At 41.4% G+C, this 25,523-nt stretch overlaps 1 protein-coding gene across 2 annotated transcripts; it reads left to right on the forward strand.

Annotated features, from left to right (window-relative positions):
- Window positions 1-6: 6 nt before the first annotated feature.
- Window positions 7-24,899, forward strand: USF3 (upstream transcription factor family member 3). 2 transcript variants are annotated; one of them, XM_003202687.4, is made up of 6 exons: window positions 7-161; window positions 10,777-10,841; window positions 12,637-12,665; window positions 14,756-14,838; window positions 15,509-15,605; window positions 16,705-24,899. In XM_003202687.4, exons 2-6 carry the CDS (start codon window positions 10,795-10,797, stop codon window positions 23,160-23,162), a joined length of 6,714 nt encoding a protein of 2,237 aa, XP_003202735.1. In that variant the 5' UTR covers window positions 7-161; window positions 10,777-10,794; the 3' UTR covers window positions 23,163-24,899. The 2 variants fall into 2 exon arrangements, with proteins under 2 accessions (XP_003202735.1, XP_019473965.1); XM_019618420.2 differs by lacking the exon at window positions 7-161 and adding an exon at window positions 10,089-10,193.
- The last annotated feature ends 624 nt before the right edge of the window (window positions 24,900-25,523 follow it).

Below are 25,523 nucleotides of genomic sequence, written 5' to 3' on the forward strand. Positions count from 1 at the left end.
GATCCGCGTCCGGCCGGGCCGGGGGCTTCCCGTCGGCCTCCTGCCTTCCTCCGCCTCCGGGGCGTAAGGGGCGACCGCAGCCCCTTTGTCTTACGGGGCGGCATCGCTGCGAGGTGGGGAGGGGGTGAGACGGTAGCGCCCGGAGCGGGGAAAACGTGCAGGTAACGGCATTGAGGAAATAGGGGTTATTGCTGGGAAGTCCTGGAGGTCCGAGGCGGTGAGCCGTCACCCGGTGCTCAGGAAGTCGTAACTTCGGAGACAGCGAAAAGCAGGCGCTTTCTGTCACTTGTGATAGCTCTCACCTGTAACGTCTCTGCGGTGTAGTCCAGAGAACGTGTCGTGCATCGTGTCAGTGCTTTTGTTGTGGGAGAGCTCGGGCTGAAAGTGTGGTGGCTTCAGAGGGTGATGCAAAAGTCCTCCTCCTTCTTCACAGCTTTTCTTCTGCCTTGCTAACTGACATTTTCCTGTTGGGTGTGTTTCCAGTTTGATTTCCTAAAGAAAGAAAGCTCGTGGACACGCTCCATTTATTCTTTCTCCACCCTGCAATGTTAGCTCATTGTCCAATATCCATTAAGTTTGCTAGTAACAGAGATTGAAACCCTTATTCCATGGAAACCAGCACCTCACAAATACAGAAGCTCAGGACTTGGGGTTGCATTGAGGGTAAGGCACGTAGAAGGCAGCTCCCTGTGACAGCACATGGGACAGCACGCATCTGCATGCACACAGCTGGGTGCAGCCACACAGTGCCATTCATGTAGGGCTGCTGGAAAGGAAGAGGAGAAAGTGAGAAGGCAAATAGAGATGTGAGAACATGTTGGATCACTGACCATAACCATGCAGGGAATCGCATCTTTGTTTTTGCTTTATTTTTATTTTTCACATAACATCTTGGCTTCCTATTAAATGCAGCCAGACACACATTTACTAAAAAACATTAAGCAAAGATAACTTGATGTTGCACATTAAGCATTCTAAAGTCAGGCAATGCCTTGCTTTGGAAGCATGACTTCAGCTTTTTTTTCCTCCGTGTACAGCTCACTAGGGCAGTCTTAGTTACGTTGATTATATTATATGGCACTAACAAACTGCAGAGTGCTATTTATCACATGTGAATTGCGTGCGGTAGTCAGACAAACAGGAAGGAATAAATTATGGGTGAATAAGTTGTTGTTATTATGAGGTGTTAGAGGCTTAATTCTGACTTTCAATTAATGCCGTAGTAATGACCCAAAAGTATATTTTGGGATGCTCATCAGTTTGTGGGAGCTAAACTTAGAAAATGATTTTGTTCCAAGCATGGTTTTAAGATGTGTCTAAAATAACATCAGCCACATGAAGTGGCTTGAGAATAGATATAAATGATGAACTGTTTGGGTGAGTCCCTTAGGGAAGATTTTAACAGAGTCGAAGGAGAAAAGGTGGTGAAGCCTGGAAGAGTCTGATAGCTGTGAGGTGGGAATTAGGCTGTGGGTGCCAGGTGGTGGCTTTGCTGCTTCAGTCCCTATTTTTCCAAGCAGTCTGTACATCCAGGAGCTGAGCAGGAGTGGACTGAACTGACTGTCACCTACATGGCATTGTGATATGTTGCTGGCATGTCCCTGCTGTGTGCATTGTGGAGACACTAGCTGAATGTTAGCTTTAGTTTGAGATTCAAAAGATAACGTGAACAAGGTGTCAAAAATTCAATGTTGGTGTTCTGCTGACACTACTGGCCAACTTGCTCCAGCTTTCTCATCTCCCCTCTTGGGTGAATGTAGAGGGGCTTCTGACTTCTTTAAAGAGAGGAATTAAGGAGCTCCTGTTACGTGTTGCATGTTTGTTGTTTTTTTTTTTTCAGTGTGCTGAAATCATAACACCACCTCAGGTTTCCAGGTATAGAACAAATTAGTCCACAGAATGATTTGGAATAGAGCTCTGTTCAAATGCACTTTTGCTTTGCAAAGCAGGTTGGCATGAGATATGTGGCACTGTAACCAGGCGCAGCTAGTTTTTAGGTAAATTAATTAATATGTGGATTGAAGTTGGGTACTAAACCGGGTAGGAGTAATAAACAAATACATATGGAGGATGAGAGAAGGACATGCTGGATTTAACAACAAGCAGTCCACTAGTGTTCGTGTCTTCATAATAACTGGATCCGAGGTGCACTTAAAAATAACTGTAAGTGCCACGTGCCTGTGGGGAGTTAGAAGTTGCATTTGGCATGAAGGGATCCTCAACTAAGAGGATATTTATTTTAATAAGGCTGTTTGCATCTTAAATTGTAAATGCATTTAATAGTTAACTTATAAATATACCCACTGTGCCACTTTGAAGGATAGTAAGTATTGCAACGCAGCCTTTCAGCTGAGATTGTTCTCTGGGCTGTCCAGAGAGGTTGTGGATGCCCCGTCCCTGAAGGTGATCATGGCCAAATTGGATGGAGCCCTGCACAGCCTGGTCTAGTATTAAACGTGGAAGTTGGTGGCCTTACCTATGGTGGAGGATTGGAACTCAGCGATCATTGGGGTCCCTTCCTGCCCAAGGCATTCTGTGATTTCATTAAGTAATATTATACTGAACGCTGCCCGTGAATATCAGAATGGCAGTGGAAACGTGCCTGACTGTGTGTACATGCAAGGTGTTCTTATGGAAATGGTTGTACAGCATGTGTGTAGGCATAGCATCTGACAACATTAATGTTTCTAATAGTTCCATAATTCATTGAGTTAAAGCTCTCAGGCTTCTGAAGACATATTCTGCTTGTCTCCAGCTTTAAGCACTGCTCACTTGCAGTCACTTTGTAACTTGTATCCTCCGCTAGCGTTCTTCAGCTCGGTTGTATTTACGACTTCTGTATTCAAGTTCAGTCCCTTGGGAACACCTTCTCCTATTCTGAAGGACATTGATCATAATGTGATTCTGGAAAGTTGAGTGAGAACATCTCAGCTTGAACTGTTGAGCAGAAGGGTTCCTTTTTGCCTGACTGCAATAAAACATGTAGAGATCGTAACTCCCTGGTTAAGAAACACTGTGCATTGCCACACCTATCTAATGGTAGCCTAACTTGCTGGTTAAAATGAAATTCCAGCTTTTATATGTGTGCTTTGTATATCTGAAGTGTACTTAGTTGCGACTTTTCAAGTGTGAAACTGTTGTCATGCTCCGAGTGAGCACAGAAGTGATTCTGTGGTGTGCGCAGGATGGACAGATCTTGTGTAACCTGAGTTTGTTTCCTGTATGAAGTGTTGTGGCATTAACCTTCTGAGATGAATGGGGTACTTCAGCAACTGTAACATTTGATAGCAATGTTTTACATCAGCCAAGCTGTATGCCATTGTGATGCAGATAGGAAAGTAGCAGACTGAAAAATGTTCCTTGTTTCTTTTCAGCAATTGCTTTTGTCATCCTGTTACCTGTACTTCTGTCGGTTTACTTGACCAAAAGGAGATCAATTCCACCTAAGAGCACACCTCAGTGGTGCTGGTATTCTCATACCAAAGTCAGTTCTTTGTGGGCCATCCCTAGTGAGGCTGGAGAGATCCAGGTTTGGGTCTGCTAGTCCAGAAGTCTAAGCACAGACTTCTCCGATCCTGTGATCTGGAAGTCAGTGGTGTGGAAAGTAGTTGAAAATCTTGTTCTTTAGGCGGCTGGCTCTATTAAGTCAGCATAAAGCTATGAGGGGAAAAGGAGAGCTCAACTTCAAAAAATTGTATTTCTTCAATTATCTGTAGTGTAAAGTGAAAAAAATGTTGGCAGTTTGGGATGCATGCTGCATCTGTAGTCTGTAAGAAGTGGTTGCCTTGTGGGAGAGTTATTTCATGTCAGCTCTCACTCTTTGGTGTAAGTGAATTCTGCACTGCTTTATTCATCAAGGAAGTTAGCTAGAAACTAAACGTAAGTCTTAGGTTAGAATTAGATTAGTCTTAAATCCCGTTTCTTGTTTGATTTGTGTTGGAGGATCTTTAATACTTAAGAGATCCTGTTTAAATATTATGTACATGCAGTGTAAATGCTTGATTCTTCTACATAAGTCTCACTTGTTCTAAATTCAGAGACTAGAGTCATTTGAGAAGTCTAAGCACTGCCAGTTAAAGTGGGGAGAGGCAACATCACATAATTTTGGAGTAGTTAGGGCCTCCCTGCACATCTTCCTACTGCTGCTCTAAGGACAGTGTATTAACTTAGAAAACCTAGTTTAGCATGTTACAGTGTAACTCGTTAACTCTGTCAGTATCTGGCTTCTGATGAAAATAATCAAGAAAAGCTAATTTATTTTTTTTTTGCAATATACCAGGCTTGAATTATTAGTTGTCTTTCATATCTCTGCATTGCCTACATCTCTCCGTAATACTCTAAGTGACTTCAGAACATAAACTTTCAGAAGTGTACATAACTTTAAAAAAATTAAGTATAAGCCTATCCACTTAAAAGTGGATAAACTAATATATTCAAGCTATCCCTTGCTGAAGAACACAATGGAGATCTCCCTCTTTTGGTTTCCTTTCAAGGTATTATTGGCAAGTCAGTCTCAGGTGGCAACTGCAATGTGATTTCAGACCAGTGTAGAGAAAGCAGATGGAGGTAGAGCATTTTTAGAGAAGGCTGTTCTAATGATGTAAGACTTGTGTAATCGTGATATTGGTCTGCTTGTTGTTCTTGTCCTTTGCCTTTACTCAGTTCTTATAAACCTCTGCAAAGTAAGAACTTGGAGGTCTGTTTTCAGTTTCTGTTCCACTGTTAGTGCGGAACTTCTACAGTGCCCTGTTTGCTTTCTCTGGTGCTTACAGGTCTGCTTACCGCTGGATAGCTCATGTACAGTAATCCCCCCAAGCTGAATAACTAGTTCTTAAAGTTGTGGAACTACGGAATTCAGGTTTCCTATGGATTTGGATCTTGTGCCATTTTAGAAACAGGAGGGGCAACAGCTGTTTACAAGGGTGGATAGTGACAGGACAAGGGGGAATGGTTTTAAACTGAGACAGGGAGGTTTAGGTTAGATATTAGGAGGAAGTTTTTCCCCCAGAGGGTGGTGACACACTGGAACAGGTTGCCCAAGGAGGTTGTGGATGCCCCATCCCTGGAGGCATTCAAGGCCAGGCTGGATGTGGCTCTGGGCAGCCTGGTCTGGTGGTTGGCGACCCTGCACATAGCAGTGGGGTTAAAACTAGATGATCACTGTGGGCCTTTTCAACCCAGGCCATTCTATGATTCTATGATTCTGATATATAGCATATACTAATTGTGATTTTAAATTTCTTCTTTAAGATGTGCTTGTTAAGAAAGTGTCTGTGCTGCACACCTGTTCCCAGGTATCTTTAATTGTACTTCTGTTAAATCAAGCTGAAATAATTTGCAGCTTTATCCCTGCCAGTAAGATACAAAACTGCCTGTCAGACATCCAGATCACAAGGTGAGCCCATTATTTCTGAAACTAGAAATTAGGCCCACTGTATCTAGAAAAAACCTGTGAAGAGTAAAGGAGAGAAATAGCCCTCTTCCATCCACTAAAGCCTTTTGTTAGGAGGCTGGAATGAAACATCCACTGCAGAACTGTGGAGGTTTTGTTCATTTTTGTCAGGCATAGGGTAGTGGCATTTGTTTTTAAAGCTTATTGCGGCTGATAATAGTGAAAACACCATTTCAGGAATACTGTGCTGACCTTTCCTGAAGGACGCAGCAGTACACTGCCTCAACAGGTGCTTTGGAAGCACGTTCAGACAGCAGCAGAAGTACTGTTTCATAGTGCCTTGCCTATTTTTGCCTTGAAGATTCATTGGGAAGAACCTTCACACAGAAAGATTCCTGTAACCAAATCTGAAAATGGATTTCTTCTGCGTGTTGTAAGGGAGCTTTGTAGTTGAGACAGGAAGCACAACTGTATAGGTCTTAAGATCACATGTTCAATTCTTAGTTTGTGTCATATTTCTCAAACCTCAACCTGTAAAAGATTTAAGAACTTTGTTCTGTAATCCTTTGTAGTTAATGACTTATCTGTAAAGATGTATAAAAAAAGTTTAAACTCTTCTGCACGTTTTTGTTCTTGGGAATTTTGCACTACTTGTTAGTTAGAGTGCTTGCGTGTCCAGTATAGCTGTAAGAGAACACTCTTATGGCTATTCTGATACTTCCTTAAGATCTCATGCAGTTTTATAAACAGACTACATGAGGATCATTTGTGGTTGCACAACAGATAAGAGCTGAGGTTAAAACCTAAAAATGAAGTGAGTGATAGCATTCTGGATGCTGTAGCCAGAATGTTTTTGTTTTGATTTTACATTCCTTACGAAATCCTGTGACAAATCAAGAGATTTCACTTGGAGGTAAAGGCGTATTGTAAAGCAGAATTAGGTTAGCTGTTGCTGGCTCTGTAACTTCTAATTTATTCTACCAGTCTTTGATGTTTCAGACAGAGCTTTCCTGTGTAAGGCATCCTCAATTATTAATAATCATCTGGGTTCCAGGAGTCAGAGACCGTGAAGATTTATGTTACAGCTTTTTCAGGAAGGAATCACTTGTTCTTTAGGCAGTATGCTGCCAGAAGAGGTTGGCTCTCCACTAGATGCTGTTACCTGGGAGTAGAAATGTGCTCACAACCTGTATGGGGCACTTGTGTTATCTACTGCAGGTAGAGGTCCTGTCGCAGAAGGAAGTTGTCCACAAGCCACTTGACACACACTTAGCCTTACCCACCAAAGCAGAGTCTTGGATAGCTTTGTTGAATGTGACATAATTAGATGTGTCTTCAATTTGAAACTAATCTTCTGTTTTGGAGTGCACAGTAGATCACTGAAAACCATGGAAATGAGCACTGTCTTGCAACTTAGAGAAATGCCTCCTTCTTTCTTGCTTCCTTTATGAAATTGGTACATGGTGACTTGTGCATCTTAACAAAGTGTCCATGGAGTGCAGCATCCTGAGACTTTCCATGGTCATCATTTTTATTTATTTATTTATTTATTTTCTGATTTCCCAAATAAGAATTCTTGTCCCCTTTTTTTGATCTAAAATGGCTGAAGACCCTCTTTAGGATGACATCTCTGGTCTTTGTCATTTTTAGCTTGTGTACCAATTGTGTAATTTTTGCTTTTTATCCTCAAATACCTGCTTCCATTTAACAGTTCCCCTAGATCGTGGGATACAGTTTGTGTAGGCATTTTCTTTGCTAGCACTGCATGTCATTTTGGTCTGTCCATAGTTCTGTGATCATCCACACAGTGGGTGGGGGTGGCAGCAGCTCACAGCTAGGTGCAAAGGTCCAGAGACGCCTCTCCCAAAGCAGCTTTGAGAACATCAGCAGCAGGTAAGGGGCTTTGTTCAGTAGAGTGATATTCCTGTCTCTGTGCCTCCTGTAAGGCTTAAGTGAATGTGATACTAAACTTGGAGGACTAAAGGAACAGCAGTGCCAGAGCAAAAATAATGAAAAATAAACTGAGAACTTCTTCAGAATTTTCTTAAGCAAATCTGGTCAGGAATCTTCTGAGGAATGCTCTCTCGAACCCATGTGATAGTCAACAGTCATGAGCAACTGTGACTTTATTATTATGAAAATTGTAAACAAAAATGAATTTGATGGCACATCACTTGCATGATAAGCCTGCTTCTTCCTGCAATATTGTTAAAAAAAAAATGAAATAAAATGAGAGAGAGAGGGAGAAGGTGAGGGAGAGAAAGAGAGGGAGAAAGCTTGCTTTCCAGTTCTCTTACATGATCTTATATAATAGCCTTAGTGAAACTTAATTGCTTTAAATCAGTGGGAGGAAAAATAGACTTTGAGTTTAGATAGTACAAACAAAAGAAGTAAGAAAGAAATTTAAAAGCAGTGAAGCTTTTATCCCCATCTGTTGTTGCTGTCAGACACTTTAAAAAATTAAGTGGGTTATATAGCACGCTGTAGTTTATTGGCATTGGTTTGCTGTCACTAATTCTTGCAGAAGCTCACAGAGCAGCCTAGTTGCCGTAGGAAGCAATCAGCTGGTATGGATAGGGAATGTGTATTCTGTGAAAAGTCAAGATAATTCTTGCCTGCCCTTCAATCCCTCGTACACCTTCCTAGATTTAATAAACAAATAAATAAAGAGTACGTGTGGTGATCTGGCTCACCTGAACTAGTCAGCCAGCAGGTATGTGCTGATCGTAGAGGAGCATCTATTCACTCACCTTCACTGTCAGTGCTGACCTTACTCATTCTTCTCTGCCCATGCTCAGTTTTTATAAACATCTGGAAATGTCATGTCTTTAAGGGATTTTGGTTAGGTTCGTCATTGGGCCCAGTTGTCATGAGTGCGTGGAAGAGTAGACACAGTGTAGTAAGAAGAAAACATTGGATTCCTCAGAATGAAACTAAAAAATACCAAAGGGATTTTCACTGCCTTGGGTAGGACCATTTCTCCCTCTGTTTTCCTATCCAGTAGTCTTAACAGGTTACTTTTATAAGCAAAAGGTATGTTGGTAACAATTGCAAAGATAAAGTTTCAAGTTTCATTTCCTGCTGTTGTTTTGTTAGCTAACTGCAAAATGACAAAAGAAGTGTCTCAAGGGGGGGATAAAGCAAAGGCTGTGATGATTTTTATCTCAAGGGTGCCTTGCTTGTGATTTAAAAGCTTGAATTAAGTCTCTAGTTGAAGCTAGCCTTGTTGTAAAACATACATTGAAGACTGGAACAGAGCATTCCAAGAGTAAGTATGTAAGAATAAAGAGAACTGTGTCTTGCAGGAAGAGATAGCATTTGTGTAGAAGATACCTATGCCTTGGAATTGATCTTATCCATAAATCATGACTGAAATTGTGTGAAACTATTAAGAACTGTACAACCATAGCACTGATTAAATTACACTGAACTTAAATCTCCTGAAGACAAAGAATTTAATTTCTGGGGATGACAATGCGTTTAAACTAAAATCAGTATTTCAAGCTGACATTGTGAGAGCTATAAACTACATAAAACTTGAGAAGAAATAACCATAAATGGCCAATTGCATCCTTGATCTGTCTGAAGAATTAGGGATTTGCAACATTTTTGCTGCAGAGGATATTCAGCTGAGTTGAGTGAGCGTATTGCATGAGTGAACTTAAAATGTATTTGCCTCTGAGCTTATAGAGCAAATACTTTTGTTCTGCTGCAGCAAATCAGAAAATGAATCTCTCCTGAAAGTATCACTTGACATAGAATAAGTACAGAGAACCAAACAAAGCATTGGTGGGGCAATGGCTGCTAAGGAAAAAAGAGATAGGAAAAACATTATTCAGCAGTCCACAGAAGTTTCTACCTGGGCAGCTTTTTAAAATTTATGGACCCTGTGTGTTTCAGGTCTTTCAGATACTACCTCCCTACCATTGCCTGCTCTGTTTTGAGGTTTATTAAATAAAATGCAAAGGTTTTCACTCCTTCCCTGGAGGCATTCAAGGCCAGGCTGGATGTGGCTCCGGGCAGCTTGGTCTGGTGGTTGGCAACCCTGTACGTAGCAGGGGGGTTGAAATTAGATGATCATTGTGGTCCTTTTCAACCCATTCTAAGTGCTTATGTGCTATGTGCTTACAAAATAAGAATAGGAAAAAAATCTTCAGTTCCCCATCTTTCTTAAGCTACGACTCCGAAGTAGGTGCTCAAGTGTTGTATATAAGAGCTATTTAATACACTTAACTGCTTCTTTTTGAGGAGAAAATTGGAGCTTGAAATAAACTAACTGCTCAATTAGCTAATGGGCACGGTCTTGTTTATTCTTACCACCCCTACAGGATTATTTTGAAATGTTGTTTAAATTGTATGAGCTTCAATAAACTTCCGGTTTGAAGTAATCCCCCAGTAAAGTAAAATTAAAATAATATTAACCGTACTTTTACACCCTGTTTCTTCTGCAGAAAAGGGGCTGTGAATCCCAGCAGAACTGAAGTATATGAAATGCAAACTTCATTGTTTACATGTGATAGTTAGGGAGGCTGGTACTCAATGTGGTGGCAGGGAACAGCATCCCTTGGAATAAACCTGCTGACTGGTAAAGAGTTTGGCTGTACATACTCCCATTAAAAAAAAACTAACAAATTTATGTTCTATTTTTCCTTTTTACTTTCTTAAAATAGTTGAGTTTATAATTGTTTTTTTAAACTGAGGAAATGGAAACCAATTCTTCATAGATGGCAGAGATTCACAAGGCATCGACGCAGATATACTTCATTTTTAATGGTCACGTGTCCAGCCTATCTACAGAAAGGTGATGGACTTCTGCACACATTGTAGTAATGTAATGATTGTACCAATATGTTACAGTGTACATTTCTGTATCTCTTACAGTGTCTTGCAGTATACTTTGTCTTGCCACATCTTTCACAATATTTTGCAAAATTGACTGAAGTAATAGTGGTGGTAAGCCACAAGGAACAGAGGCAACACATACGTAGGGAATTAAAGAAGAATAGCAACTAAACATAGCCACTAAATTTGCCAGTCAAATGAATAGGCAAACAAAGCATGCCAAATGGCCTTAATCCAATCTGTTTCTACCAAATAGTTTGTAGCAATGAATCATTAGTGTTTATTCAACTTTAAAGTGGATGTAAGTTGAAGACTTCTTGTGCCCAGTGTGCCTGCTAGGTGAGGTTATCCCTTGTGCACCCAGTGCCACAATAAAGCATGCCTACTTCTTAATGGTAAACTCATCTTAAGGAGTTTTCTTCCCAACTGTCATTTTGTCTGGTAACAGTAAGTCCCTATTCTTGTGGTTAAAGGCAAAATGATGTCATGTGCAAAGAATCCAGAAGAGTGCAGTTGTTAATTCTTTCTGTAATTTTCTTCAGGTTCTCTTCTCTGAAACCATGCCAGAGATGACAGAAAATGAGACACCTACTAAGAAGCAACATCGGTGAGTTTCTGTGAAAAAATGAATTTTGCAGTTCTGTAGTTTGTGGTCGTAATGTAATGACAAAATTTCTAGTTATAAATTTAGTAATAAGGTTATTAAGAAGTTCTGAGGGTTGACTAGGATTCATGCAAAAGTTTGTTAACTATGGCTGTAAACCTCCCCTTCTCTCTTCCTCTATCAATGCTAAATTATTTGTCAAGGATATATCTACCTCGACCACCAAGGCAAAAGAGATTCTTTATCACATGGACTACTCAGATACATGTGACTGCACCACTACTTAGGTTAGAGTGCAGCCTGTGTTTATTGCAGCAACTCCTTGCAAAACTGCACTCATTTTGATGGAGTGGTATAGGTGTCTTTCACAAATTACAGTGGAATCTAGATCTTCACAAATCTCTGCTAAAATTCAAAACACACCCTGAGGTTTGAATAGCAATACTATAACCAAAGTTTATAATCAGATGGCTTAGGGTTCATCACAACTTTTACAAGCTTTTGTTTCTGTGTAGTAATTTATTGATCTAGCACCTGATTTGGCAGTGTAGTCCTTCAGTCCTTAGTTACAGCATCCAACTTATGCTAGCGAGCCATGCAGGATATTTTTATGGTAATCACAGGTGATTATCTTCTGAGAAAACTGTAGTTTACTGTTAACTGAGATGTGCAGGCGACAGCACTGTCTTGTAATCACTGAGTTACTCTAGATGCATACTGTTGGTGGTGAGTTACCAGAAATAAACGTACATTGACTCAAAGTATAAAAGGTATGTGGCCAATAGTAGTCACTCGTGTCAACCACATATATCTTATATTCGCACTTCAGGTTTCTTGTTACATCTGGACTGTGCTTTAATAGTGAGTGGAGAGCAGAAAATACTACTGTTTTTTGCGTACTGTAGCCAAACCACCAGACTGAGAGGGCACTGCTGGGCAGAAGTCTTTTGAAAGATTTATCTATTTTTTTTAAATGAAATCTCTTTTTTGAGAAAAAAAACGTGTGTTGTTTTACTGTATTTCTTGAAAATATTTGGCTTACTGCATATCTACAGGGCACTTGGTTTTATTTATATGAAGTACGTGTTTAGAATTTATTGACTTCCAGCAAAAGCAATTTGAGGCATTGCACATTGATTCTCATCTGATTGCCATTGGTCCAGGAATCCCAGAGGAACATGTGAAAACAAAGAGAACCCTCACATCCCCACATAATATCTAGACAGAATTTTGAGGCAGTACAGTGGAACGGTTGCAAAGGAAAGATAATTCTGGTTTCTAACAAAGGAAGCATGTTTGATACCAGAAGGTTGATGTTTGAAGGTAACAGATCTGAAAGAATCTGTTTGCAGTGTAATATTTTCTCCTTTTTCATTGATTCTGTGAATGTAAAAGCAATATTTCAAACAAATTATTGGCTAGCCTGTTGGTCAAAATTAGTTTTTGGGTTATAATATTTAGCATTGCATAGCATACTAGTTTTTGATGAACAAAATAATCAAAATCCAGCTCTGTCCAATAAATATGCAGTAATAACCAAATTGATTGTTACTGTCTGTCTTGCTATGCTGAAATTGATTTGAGTCTGAACACTAATTATTTTTTTGTTAGAAACTATTTAATGCCTGTTTAATACCAATCCTTGTGAGTATGACTTCTGCTGTATTCTTGTTCAGAGTAGAGTGTAATATTTAGTATTTTCAGCAGTAATTGAAATAATAAAATAAGAGAAAATTGTTTGTGTGCAGGTTTTTTTTCCTTCTGTTTCACATCACTGTTTTCCCTTTATCGTTAACAGAAAGAAAAACAGGGAGACGCACAATGCAGGTAGGAATATTATTTTTGTTGTTTCTTCTATTAATAAGCACAGATTCTTCAATGACTTATTTTGCCTGGAGAAGGTCCCTCTATAATTGTTTATAACATAAAAAAGCCCGACATCCTACCAAACATCTCTCTGAGGTCCTGCTTAGAATACGTATGCACAAATCGGTCCCTTGGGCCTGCTCCAACAATTCTGTGTGAGTATCATCTGTATGTTGTGGGACTTGCATCCCTCGTGCAGTATGCAGCCTTTTCTCTCCATTGAATTTGACTTTCAACATCATTTGATAAATATTGGCAGAACTGTCAGGTTTCAGTAGAGTCTGAAGGTTTTGGCCTTGTTTATCTACATAGATACAAAATACTAAACTCTTGAGTCTAGTTCTCCCTTCATTAAACAGCACAAATGTGTGGTCTCTGCAACCTCAACTGGAAAAAAAACACCCAGTAGTTTCCACGTGACCAGGATGTGGCCAATGTCCTAAAGACTAAGAAGTATTGGGAAAGCATCTTAACAAGTTAATTTTAAGATGGCCAGACTCATTCTAACTCTCAGTTCCTATTTTACTTGCTGATAGCTTTGGAAGTCATCCTCTAGTGGGCTGATCTCTGCAAGGTGTGGGGACAAGCTCCCTCCAGCCCTGTTGCTTGCTTAGTCATTAATGTCTGGACAAACTGAGTGGAAGATGCTATCAAAACAAAGGAATAGTGCTTCACGACCACTGTGGTATCTGCACATATTAGCAGCAGTAAGATATTTAAAAATTAAATCCCAAGGATAATGATTTTAATGTTTGTACAGCTGCTCTTGTGTGACTGACCACGAAGAATACTGGTGAAACTGGCATCAGGAATGAGTTTTTAAACCCCTGTGTGACTTTATCCAATTAAGTTATTAAGTTAAGATTTCCTTAAAAGTTGTACACAAACGTTTGCCTTGCCTACAAATAACAATATGAAATGCAGCTTTAGTTCAGAGTAACAGCTTTGCTTAGTTTTTATTTCTTCATTTGCTGTAAATGAATGTGACCTTTTGTTGAAGTCATGCTAGACCTGGGGAGGAGTCTAAAGATGTTCACACATTGTCTGTGCCTTAGGCTTGGTGAATTATATACTCCCCAGACAGAAAGGGTGCCTTGGGGGAATACTTCAAATGAGATGTATGCATTGTTCTCATGCTGGACTTGCCTGAGTGCCTTGGCTCCCAACTAAATGGAGACTGAAGACAGTGCCTTGAGGCTTGGGGTTGGTCATTTGGTTTTGGTGTGTTTTTATCCTCACAAATTTCGTGCAGAAGAGGCTTTATTTTGCTATGTTAGAATAGTACTTAATGTAACTACCGTCTCCGGGAACACTTCCTTCCTGTCCTGAAATACAAAAATTACTTCACTTGTTTGAGAAATGTAAATTGAAGTGAGAGACTACTGAAACAAAAGTATTTAAAATAAATCAGTATATCCTTTGTAAAGAAGTATAATATAGAAGTAAAGCATGGTTTTGCTTGTAGAAAATATGCTCATCTGTGGGTTACTGTGTTTTTCTATATGTATCAAAAGCAGCCCTGCTGCACAAAACAGAACTCACAATGAATGACATATCGATATGAATCTTGACAGAGCCATGACAGAACTTTATTCAGAACGCCAAAACATTTTTATATCAGACTTTCTTCAAAATAGGTAATTCACTGGCAGTATTGTTCATTAAAATATTTTTTTTTGTTCCAGTCGTAGTAAGATCTTCCACAACAGTTAGAGCTTTCAACATAAAAATGAGTAACTGATAGCCTATAAAGCTAGAAAGTATTATCAAAATCTTGAATTTTGAAATGTAATAGCCCTGCTTTTCCACAAAGGCATCCGAAAATCCTCACCTTTTAAAGTTACTGTTTCTTATGTTACAGCTGTTAATTTCACCGAGTGTTAATTCAGTAACTGAAGTTTACTTTAGCGGAGATTTTTTATTCTAGCATACTATTCATGGTTCCAGTAACTCAGGAGATAATGTATTTATGAGCCCTTGCATTGGTAGTAGTTGTCTTGTTGTGTTGACTTGCCCAACCAGATGACATAGTGCATGTTATTTTTGCTCAGTGGAGAGGCATCGAAAGAAAAAGATTAATGCTGGGATAAACAGAATTGGAGAACTCATTCCCTGCTCTCCAGCACTTAAGCAGGTAAGCGTTAATTCAGATGTGCATCCTGTAAAATGTTTGTGTGTTTCCTTGTCTGTAGAAGTACAAATACTTTTGCTATTTGTCTCACAAAGAAGACAAAAGTGTCTGAATTAACGTGCTTGAAATTTTATTAGTTATTAGGATTTTAAAAAGTATTTATAACAAAATTTCTTTTTCGAAATACAAAGCCATGCTAATATATTTGCACAGATTTCTGAGCTTCAATGTCTGAAGGTGTTGTAGATGACTGCTGAAGAAGTGAACAGTACGAGTTGGACATGTGACTCACTGACTTTCTCCTTCATTCATGTGTGCAGTGTTTCTGAGCAGACTCATTTGTCCAAAGCCATCTAATCATCTTGTTGATGCCTGCTTGTCCTTTCACAACTTTCCAAAGTTCTCATTAAACATGCATGTGTTTATTTCTGTAATCTTCGACATAATGAAATGAAAGCAATTCTGAAAGTCAGATACTAGTAGTAAGGGAAGACAGTGTCCTCATGCGAGGTGAAAAGACAAAACAAAAAATGTTCAGAAAAGCATTCTTTTAAGTTTAAGTTTAGCACTTTTTTTAAATGAAGACTCTTGGATCGAGTGCAAGATCTATCATGACAGATCCAATAATGGTGAGATTTCTTTCTGATTTCATGTGTTGGTTTTTCCTTTAAAGAGCAAGAACATGATCCTGGATCAGGCCTTTAAGTACATAACAGAAATGAAAAGACAGAATGATGAGCTTCTGTTAAATGGAGGGAACAATGAACAGGGTAAGTACAGAGTCCTCTGGAAGCTCTTTCCTTTCTATTGTGTGTTTGTTAGTACTAAGAACAAAGCCAGGGATTCCCTGTATCAACAGACATAATGAACCCCAAGACATATGCATACAAAAAGAAATCTGCTTAGAATAATCTCAATAAATAAATAAATAAATAAAAGAAGAAAATGCCCAAGCATGTGTTCTAGCTATGAGATTTGAAGCGATCATCTTGTGATGTAACATAATGAAAAATCTCACAGGCAAGATCATCTAGTAGATTCTATCACGATTTTTTTCTACTGTAATGTGATGGAAAAAATTCTGTTAAAGTTCAGGGTTAGATTTTTTTCATTGGAAAGATGGATCTTTCTTCATGCAGTTGTTTTTTTCCTTCCTTTCAAACACTTTGAAAGTAGTAACACCCTACCTTATAAAAATATGATGCCTCATTTAAATTCTACATTAACAGAGGCATACAAATGCAGTGGTGGAGATGTGACAGAAATAGTATCAGAGCTAATGTTATAGTTTGTGATTTTTACTTCTCCACAAAGAGTGGAATGCTGTTAAATAGTTTATGTTGTTGATGTGATTGGTTTTGAAAATCCTAGGTAATTTTTCTTTTAGACGAGCTCTCTCCAATTCCACTGCTGGGTTTTGTGATTTTACATAGGTGCATTCTATTTAGTTTTGTATGTCATTTTTATATGTAAACTGGAAAACCACAAGGTTATCAATTTCATCAATATCAATTAAGATATTTGCTTTTCATTTGTTAATTAAAGAAGTTGATCAGTGTTTGGTTTCACATGATTTATTTTATATGTTTGTAACTAATTAATTAGACATATCTGAATATTGGGAGTGGAGTAGTTTGTGGGTTCGTTACTTTCCTGCCCAGTAGAAAGGTTTATCGAGATAGTCTTCATTTATGTTATTATGTTCAAGAAAGCATACATTAAAATCCTATTTCAGTATTATATAATACTGAACTTATTATATAACTTATATATATATATATATATATAACTTATTCTCCAAACCATTAGTAGCATTACTTAGTATTTGCACTGATGCTGTTGTCTTGAATTGTTCTCACTGTTTTCTAGCTGAAGAGATAAAAAAACTGCGGAAACAATTGGATGAACTCCAAAAGGAAAATGGGAGATACATCGAACTACTGAAAGCCAATGATATTTGCCTGTATGATGATCCTACGATCCACTGGAAGGGGAATCTCAAAAATGCAAAGGTCTCAGTTGTTATTCCTAGTGATCAAGTTCAAAAGAACATTATCGTCTATTCAAATGGGAGTCAACCCAATGGAAATAACCAGGGAGCATCTGTCCAGGGAATAACATTTAATGTTGGTCATAATTTACAAAAGCAAACAGCCAATGTTGTTCCAGTCCAGAGAACTTGCAACCTAGTGACTCCTGTGACAATTTCTGGTATTTACCCTGCAGAAAACAAACCACGGTCTCAGAGTACAGTTTCTCCACTGGCATCCACTCAGGTGGTTCCAGCAGGAAACACTCTTGAACTTTCCATCACAGAAAATGAGCAAGGTGTGCTTGCTACTACCAGCTCACAGAATGCTTCTCAATCCGGAACAGATCAGAGCCTACAGTGTTCTTCAGGTAATGCACTGGAGAATGGTCAAAGTCTCCCCAAAAGTAAAAATGATGAAGGTGGCTCAAAGTCAACAAAGAAAACAGTTGTACAGGGAATCAGCCTTCCTTCTAGTGCCTCCATGGAAGCTGAGAAAGTTCAACACATAAATGCAACCAGCTCAAAAACACCTAATTCTAGGAATGAATTTCAGGAAAACTCTGTAATTTCAACTACTGGCACAGCTGTTGTGCCATCTGTGAGACTGTCTGCTGCAGATAGTTTTTCCTCTGTAAATGTTCTCAAAAGTACAAACTTAATAAGTAGTGCTGACATGCCCGTGACTTCTGCAGCAGAAGGAATGAAGGCTGTAACGGTAATAAGCACTCTGCCTGCCAGTCCCCTGGAGAACTGCTGGTCTTTTTCAGGTTCTACAGGTGTTGTCCCTTCAGACTTGAAAAATATGAGTAGCCTTACACGGATGCCTTCAGCTGGAAACACACAGACCACATGGACAACTTTGCAGCTAGCAGGAAATACTGTCCAGCCACTAAGCCAAACACCATCCAGTATAATGACTGCACTGCTAAGTGAGCCAGTTAATGGGGCTAGTGCTGTATCTCCTGCTCACAGCAGACCTTTGACAACGAGCATTAGTTTGAATACTTCCCTGCCTATAGATGGGCAGGCAGCTGAACAGATTGTAGTTACCTTGCCCTCATGCCCATCCCTACCTATGCAGCCATTAATCAGCCAACCACAGGTTAAAACTCAGGCTGCAGGAAGTATCCTTCCATTAAATTCAACTATGCAGGTAATTCAGATGGCTCAGCCAGTTGTGTCAGCTGTGACAGGAGCACCAGCGAACCAGAATGTCATCATTCTCCAGCCTCCAAACACTGCTCCGTGTCCTCCAATTGTAAGAGCAGAAGTTCCTAGCCAAAATGTCAGTCAACAAATTGTAATTATTCAAGCTGCTAGTCAGAATCCTCTTCCTCTCCTCTCTGCTCAGCCTTCTGCTTCTCTCAGAGTTCCTGTGAATGGGACAATGGCAGTTGCAAACTCCAACACCTCTGTACAAAATGCCCATCTTCCACAGACTTTTGGAGGAAAACACCTGGTCCATATATTACCAAGGCCATCATCTTTGCCAACTTCTAGCTCTACACAAACATTTTCAGTTACAATGTCAAATCAACAGCATCCCCAAACAATCTCATTAAACGGGCAGCTTTTTGCATTGCAGCCTGTGATGTCTTCATCTGGAGCTTCAAGTCAAGCCCCTATGCAAATTATTCAACCCACCACCAGCGAAGATCCAAATACCAATGTTGCTCTCAATACATTTGGTGCTTTAGCTAACCTCAATCAGAGCATATCACAAATGGCTGGACAAAGCTGCTTACACTTGTCTCTCAGCCACCCTACCAATCCCACAACTGTCCATAATCAGATTACCACAGTTAACTGTGTGTCATTGCCAGCTTCAGTGCCCCCCTCAGTGCCTCTGGACGGTTCAGTATTAACTAGTGCATCTAATTCAACAAATGTTTCCCCCAAAAAAGCTGCTGCTGGTTTTCTGTCCAATACAAAATCAAAAAGGACGAACAAAAAGCAGAGTACAAAAAAACACCTCACTACCAACATTAAAGTTTCCTGTGCAGCAATTCCTTGTAACGATGCAGGTAAGACAGACAGTGCTCCTGTAGAAGCCGTGGCAAAGCATTCAAAGGGTGAGGAGTTGTCTGAGAACATTCCAGCAGTGTCACAAGCTTTAGCCACGTTGCAGGTGACTGGTGCAAGTATTTCTCCTTCCAAAGAAGCTGAGTGCTCAGAGCAAACAGTGGGATCCTGCCCTGTACCAGAGACAACTTTGGCAGAGCTGCCGGCCCCTTTGCCATTGCAGCTTGCGGTGTCCGAACGCTTGGCACTGGTCCCACCAACTGCCAGGGATGCTGCTCCTCTCCTGCCGGTGCGTCAGTCTCAGAGCAACCCACTGACCAGCTCAGCCTCATCAGAGTCTTCCTCCCGCTGTGAGCCCTCTGGCACCTTAACATCCTCTCAAACTGAAGCACATGGGACAAGTTCTCAGGTTTCTGGGGCATCGGCAGTGGAGAGCAGCACAGCATGTCAGACTTCCACTGCAGGTCAGACTTCCACTGCAGGAACAACTTCAGAATCCTGCAACGTTCCGCAGGGTTCTTCAGTTGTCATGCAAGATGTGGACTTGTTGGAAGGGCAAGGTCTGACCAAAATGCTGTCTGATCTCACGAAAGAAAGAACAGCTGTGGAAAAAAGCTCTTCTTTTGCTGTTCAAGGGGAGCATTCTAATTTTCCCATGGAAAACTCTAAATCGGGCAAATCAACATTTGATTCCACTGAGAAGCAGGAACTCTTGTTAATGAACACAGAAGGTGATGCACTCTCCCAGCATCACACCTGCGTTTCTGATCAGGAAGTGGTTAGTGCTGCCCTCATTGCCAGCAGGCAGGCAGACTCCCCGATGTCAACCAGTTCTGGTAGCAGCCGGGGCTTCTCTGTGGCATCGATGTTACCCGATACCACCAGAGAAGATGTGACTAGCAACACGTCAACCAGTACGTGCAACAACTGCACATTTTCAGAACAACCCGACATAGTTGCTCTTGCAGCAAGAGCTATTTTTGACCAGGAAAGCCTTGAGAAAAGTGGAGGAGGAATGCAAGTTAACATGAGGGATGCCATACCTAAGTCAACTGAGGTTGCAACTCTGGAGAGAGAGCAACAGACTTTTAAAGCTCTACCAGTGAAAGAAAGCAATGCAGGGCCATTAGAAACAGCGTCAAACAAATTCAGTGCTCAGGATGCAGTACAAACAAACGTTGGTAGGCAAGTTGAAAAACCAAGCTGTTCTGTAGGAGGTGTGGAAACCTCCAACTCTTCTTTGCAGATTTCAGCTTCCCAGTCACCGAGCATAACCAGTTTAAGTGTGAATAACCTGATACACCAGAGCCGCATTGTCCATCCCCTTGTGAGTTGCTCAAGTTTATCCCAGCCTTCAGAGCCAGCAAGCATTCCTGCAACTGTGGGTCTCTCTCTTCCATCTAGTTCATATGTCAACCCATCTCCAAGACCAGCTATGATGAGTGAGTATGCTCAGGAACAACTGAATGCTATTAGGGCAAACTCCATGCAAGCTCCTCAGCTGCAGGAATCACGATTAAAGCAGCAAAATCACGAAGGTCGCAAAGACTCTGCCAAGCGGGCTGTGCAGGATGACCTCCTCCTTTCTACAGCAAAGAGACAAAAGCAGTGCCAGACAGCACCTCTAAGGCTTGAAGGGATGGCACTGATGAATCGAACACCAGAGAGTATTGCTGATCAAACACAGATGCTGGTCGGTCAGATGCCTTCTAATTCATCAAGTTCGGTGGCATCCTTGAGCAATCAGGGGCACACAGATGGCCTCAATAGGCTATTCCCATCAAACAGCAACTTTGTAACACCAGCTTTGAGACAAACTGAAGTTCAGTGTAACTCCCAGCCATCTATTTCAGAGCAGCAAGGCTCAGCAGGGCAGCATTTGCAGCCAATTCAGCATGTTCCTGCTCAAGGCATATCTCACCTTCACAATAATCATCCCTACTTAAAGCAGCAGCAGGCTGGACAATTAAGAGAAAGGCACCACTTGTATCAGCTGCAGCACCACGTCACTCATGGGGAAAACTCAGTCCACTCTCAACCCCATGGTGTCCACCAGCAGCGAACAATACAGCAGGAAGTGCAAATGCAAAAGAAAAGAAATCTCATCCAGGGAACCCAAGCCCCACAACTTTCTTTACAGCAGAAACACCATGGAAGTGATCAAACACGGCAGAAAGGTGGTCAGCCTCATCCTCACCACCAGCAAATGCAGCAGCAGATGCAGCAGCACTTTGGAGCTTCCCAGCCTGAAAAGAACTGTGAAAATCCTGCAACAAGCAGAAACCATCATAACCACCCTCAGAGCCATATAAATCAGGACATTATGCATCAACAGCAGCAAGATGTTAGCAGCAGGCAGCAAGGTTCAGCTTCCGAGCATGTATCAGGGCACAATCCCATGCAGAGGCTGATGACCTCCAGGGGTTTAGAGCCGCAAATGGTATCCCAGGCAAGTATTGTAACTAGGCCGTCAGACATGACCTGCACCCCTCATAGGCAGGAGAGAAACAGAGTTTCCAGCTACTCTGCTGAGGCACTTATCGGGAAGACGCCCTCTAATTCAGAGCAGAGAATAGGAATCTCTCTTCAAGGCCCTAGAGTTTCTGACCAGCTTGAAATGAGAAGCTATATTGATGCTTCTAGAAATAAAGGGTTGGTTATTCACAATATGCAGGGCCGTATATCCATTGATCATACGGTTGGCTCAGATGTACAACGGCTTTCTGATTGCCAGACATTTAAGCCAGCAGGACCCAACCAACAACCTGCAGGCAATTTTGATGTGCAGGCCTCAAGAAACAGTGAAATTGGTAATTCTGTGTCGTCCCTCAGGGGCATGCAATCGCAAGCTTTTCGAATTGGTCAGAATACTGGGCCACCCGTAGAAAGACAGAAGAGATTGCCTTACCAGCCAGTACAAGGTATTCCAACAGGAAATTCCCTTCCATCAAGGGAAAATGAAAACACGTGCCACCAAAGTTTTATGCAGAGTTTACTTGCCCCTAACCTTGGCGATCAAGTCAGTGGAAGCCAGCGATCGATCCCAGAACATCCAAGGAATACGCAGTGTGGTGCGTCCTCCACGATTGAGTACAGCTGTCCCCCAGCCCGGGAGAGTGTCCACATCCGGAGAGATGGCGATGGTCAGAACAGGGAAAGCTGTGACATGTCTATCAATACAATTAACACCAGGAACAGCTCTTTAACTATTCCCTTCTCAACTTCATCTTCCTCAGGAGATATTCAGGGTCGAAATACAAGCCCAAACATTTCTGTACAAAAGTCCAATCCCATGAGGATGACAGATAGTCATGGAACGAAGAGCCACATGAATACACCTGTTTCCAGCAACATGCATGGGGTTGTGAGGCCAACTCACCCTCACCCTGCAGTTTCTCATGGAAATGGCGAACAAGGGCAGCCTTCTGTTCGTCAGCCAAATTCTTCAGTTACTCAGCGCTCGAGGCATCCTCTACAAGATAATAACGGCTCTAAAATACGGCAGCCTGAAAGGAATCGATCTGGAAATCAAAGACACGGGAATGTCTTTGACCCTAGCCTTCCCCACCTGCCCCTGTCTACCAGCAGCAGTATGATCCTTGGGCGCCAGCAGTCTGCTATAGAAAAGAGAGGAAGCATTGTTCGCTTCATGTCTGATGGCCCTCAAGTGTCCAATGACAATGCAGCCTCTGACCAACATACACTTTCTCAGAACTTTGGATTCCCTTTTATCCCAGAGGGTGGCATGAATCCACCCATAAATGCCAACACGTCCTTCATTCCCCCTGTTACTCAACCTAGTGCCACTCGAACACCAGCCCTAATTCCCGTCGATCCCCAAAATACGCTGCCATCCTTCTACCCGCCTTACTCTCCTGCTCACCCCACTCTTTCCAATGACATTTCTATCCCTTACTTTCCCAACCAAATGTTTCCTAATCCGAGCACAGAGAAGCCGAGTAGTGGAGGTTTGAACAATCGATTTGGATCTATCTTGTCTCCTCCCCGGCCTGTTGGTTTTGCTCAGCCAAGTTTTCCTTTGCTTCCGGATATGCCACCAATGCACATGACCAATACGTCACACTTATCCAATTTTAACTTGACGTCTTTGTTTCCAGAAATAGCCACTGCTCTTCCTCCAGATGGTTCAGCAATGTCGCCTTTGCTTTCCATTGCAAACACATCTGCTTCCGATTCTTCCAAGCAGCCCTCAAACCGACCTGCCCACAATATAAGCCATATTCTAGGTCATGACTGCAGTTCAGCTGTATGAAGACTGACAGACTGACTTCTAGTCTGATGAGTTGTTCATATATTTAAGAAAAAGAAAGTGGATCTTACCGGCATCCCTGAAGAGACCAGTCGTGGCATCACTGTTTATTTGCCTAAATGTATGTATATGGGTACCTTCCATATCTATATACACACCTTTCTATCCACCTTACTAACTTTAAAGCACCAGTGCCTATAGCAATGCTGACTTGCAAGTAAACGGTAAGAATGCAACTTTAGAGCTGTGCAAATACTGATTGTTGATTTTACAACAATCAAGACTGATGTCTGATTGCCACTCTCAGTAGTACTTGGATGTAAAGAAAGAGGTGGGAATATCCAAACAGGACACAGGAAAACAAGTGCTACAGGTTTCATTTTACTTATGATGTGTTTACCTGAAACTAAAGGTGAACTTCAAGTGGCTTAGGTTTTTCTTTTTCCTTTGTAAAATATTTTGGGAGCCTCATAACAAGACAAGTCTCTGCTAATCTGGCGTTAATTGATAAAGGCATTTGTTGTGCAGCTTTTGTCTGTTTGAAGCTTGTTGCATCCACATGACTTAAGGCTAACTTGACCTGGCAAAAATTGCCATATGTTTCCATGGCCAGAAATTAAAAATACTGTTCCAGAAAATTGAAATTTCTTTAATGCATGACTTTCTATTTCAAAGAAGAATTTGTTTGGATCTTGTTTAATGATAGCATCTGTTGCTGCTCAACTTGGCCAACATTTTAATGTAACTTAGTACTCCTACTGGAGTACCGTGGGGACAGCAGTCCTGTTTGTTGCCATTTCATTGCTCATATGCTGCAAATTACCTCAGGGTGGTTTTGTACCTTGTTTAGCACCTTCTTAATGTCTTCTTTTCCCCCTCCTCCCCCCTCCTTTTCTTTGGCCCATGCTCAGCCACCAGCTTACTGGTTTCTGTGAGTGACAGCCCCCTGTTGTAATGGTCAGCACACGGGAGCAGCACTGAGCCCATGGCATCCCACAGAATCCATGGGGATCGTGGGCATCTGCTTACTGTTGCTGGCAGCATTGGGGCCTAATATAATATCAGTACTTTGCACTTGAAAGCACCTTTTGTCTAAACCCATGTTGTTGTGGGTGAAGGGAGAATGTGAATTTGTCAAGATTGAAAAGTTGTATGCCAGGAAGATGTGATGTGAGCATCACAAGGAAGGGGGACTTTCTGTGTGTGTGTGAGGGACAGAGCATGTGTGTGTACTAGCTGAGACACCAGTATGCTTTCACAGATTTTGATCCCATTTCTTTTAAAGGAAAGGGAAGAAATAAGTAACTTTTATTTATTTAATGGCTCTGTGGTGATTTTTTTTGGACAGAAATATGTTTTAAGTTCTTGGAAATACCATTCCAGATTATATTCTCCAGTTTTCTTGTAAGCAATCCTCCTGTACCAAGCTGACACAGCTGCAGGGGAGTGTAAGCTTCAAACACTTTGGTATCTCTACATCACACTAGCGCTCCTGGGACCTCCGACAGCTTCATTCCCAGTGTCCCTGCTCCTGTGTCCCTGTGTGAGATGTGGCAGGGGCAGGTTCCCTGTTTTGTTTTTGTTTGTTTTCTGTGTAATTGTTTTATTTTGTTTTCCTGAAGGGCAGAAAGGAAGACACTTTATCTTGAATCATAGAATCATAAAATAGCTCAGGTTGGAAAAGACCTTCAAGATCACCAAATCCAACCACAACCTAACCGTACTACCCTAACAACCCTCCGCTACGTCATGTCCCTGAGCACCACATCCATACAGTTTTTAAACACATCCAGGGATGGTGACTCAACCTCCTCCCTGGGGAGCCTATTCCAGTGCTTAACAACTCTTTCTGTAAAGAAGTTTTTCCTGATGTCCAACCTAAACTTCCCTTCGTGCAACTTGAGGCTATTTCCCCTCGTCCTGTCACCTGTCACCAGTGAGAAGAGACCAACCCCACTCTCACTGTAAGCACCTTTCAGGTATTGGAAGAGAACAGTAAAGTTTCCCCTCAGCCTCCTGTTCCCCAGACTAAACAGCCCCAGTTTTTTCAGTCTCTCCTCATAGGGCACATTCTCCAAGCCCTTCACAAGCCTCGTTGCCCTTCTTTGGACCTGCTCTGGCATCTCGATGTCCTTTCTGTATTGAGGTGCCCAAAAGTGAACTCGGTACTCGAGGTGAGGCCTCACCAGTGCTGAGTACAGGGGCAGGATGTCTTCCCTATTCCTGCTCACCACTCCATTCCTGATACAAGTCAGGATGCCATTGGCCTTCTTGGCCCCCTGGACACACTGCTGGCTCATATTCAATACTCATAATACTCATATTGAAGAATAGGAGCGCCAAAGAGGTAGCTGAAAGTTTATT

This window comes from Meleagris gallopavo, chromosome 1 (genome assembly GCF_000146605.3).
Source record: "Meleagris gallopavo isolate NT-WF06-2002-E0010 breed Aviagen turkey brand Nicholas breeding stock chromosome 1, Turkey_5.1, whole genome shotgun sequence".
Taxonomy (NCBI): Eukaryota; Metazoa; Chordata; class Aves; order Galliformes; family Phasianidae; genus Meleagris; species Meleagris gallopavo.

Excerpts from the sequence above, each read along its gene's own strand:
- USF3 (XM_003202687.4), top strand. The coding sequence starts at position 10,795 with ATGCCAGAGATGACAGAAAATGAGACACCTACTAAGAAGCAACATCG. Across the intron at positions 12,666-14,755 it reads CAGGGAGACGCACAATGCAG|TGGAGAGGCATCGAAAGAAA; the intron begins GTAGGAATATTA and ends ATTTTTGCTCAG. Across the intron at positions 15,606-16,704 it reads TGGAGGGAACAATGAACAGG|CTGAAGAGATAAAAAAACTG; the intron begins GTAAGTACAGAG and ends ACTGTTTTCTAG.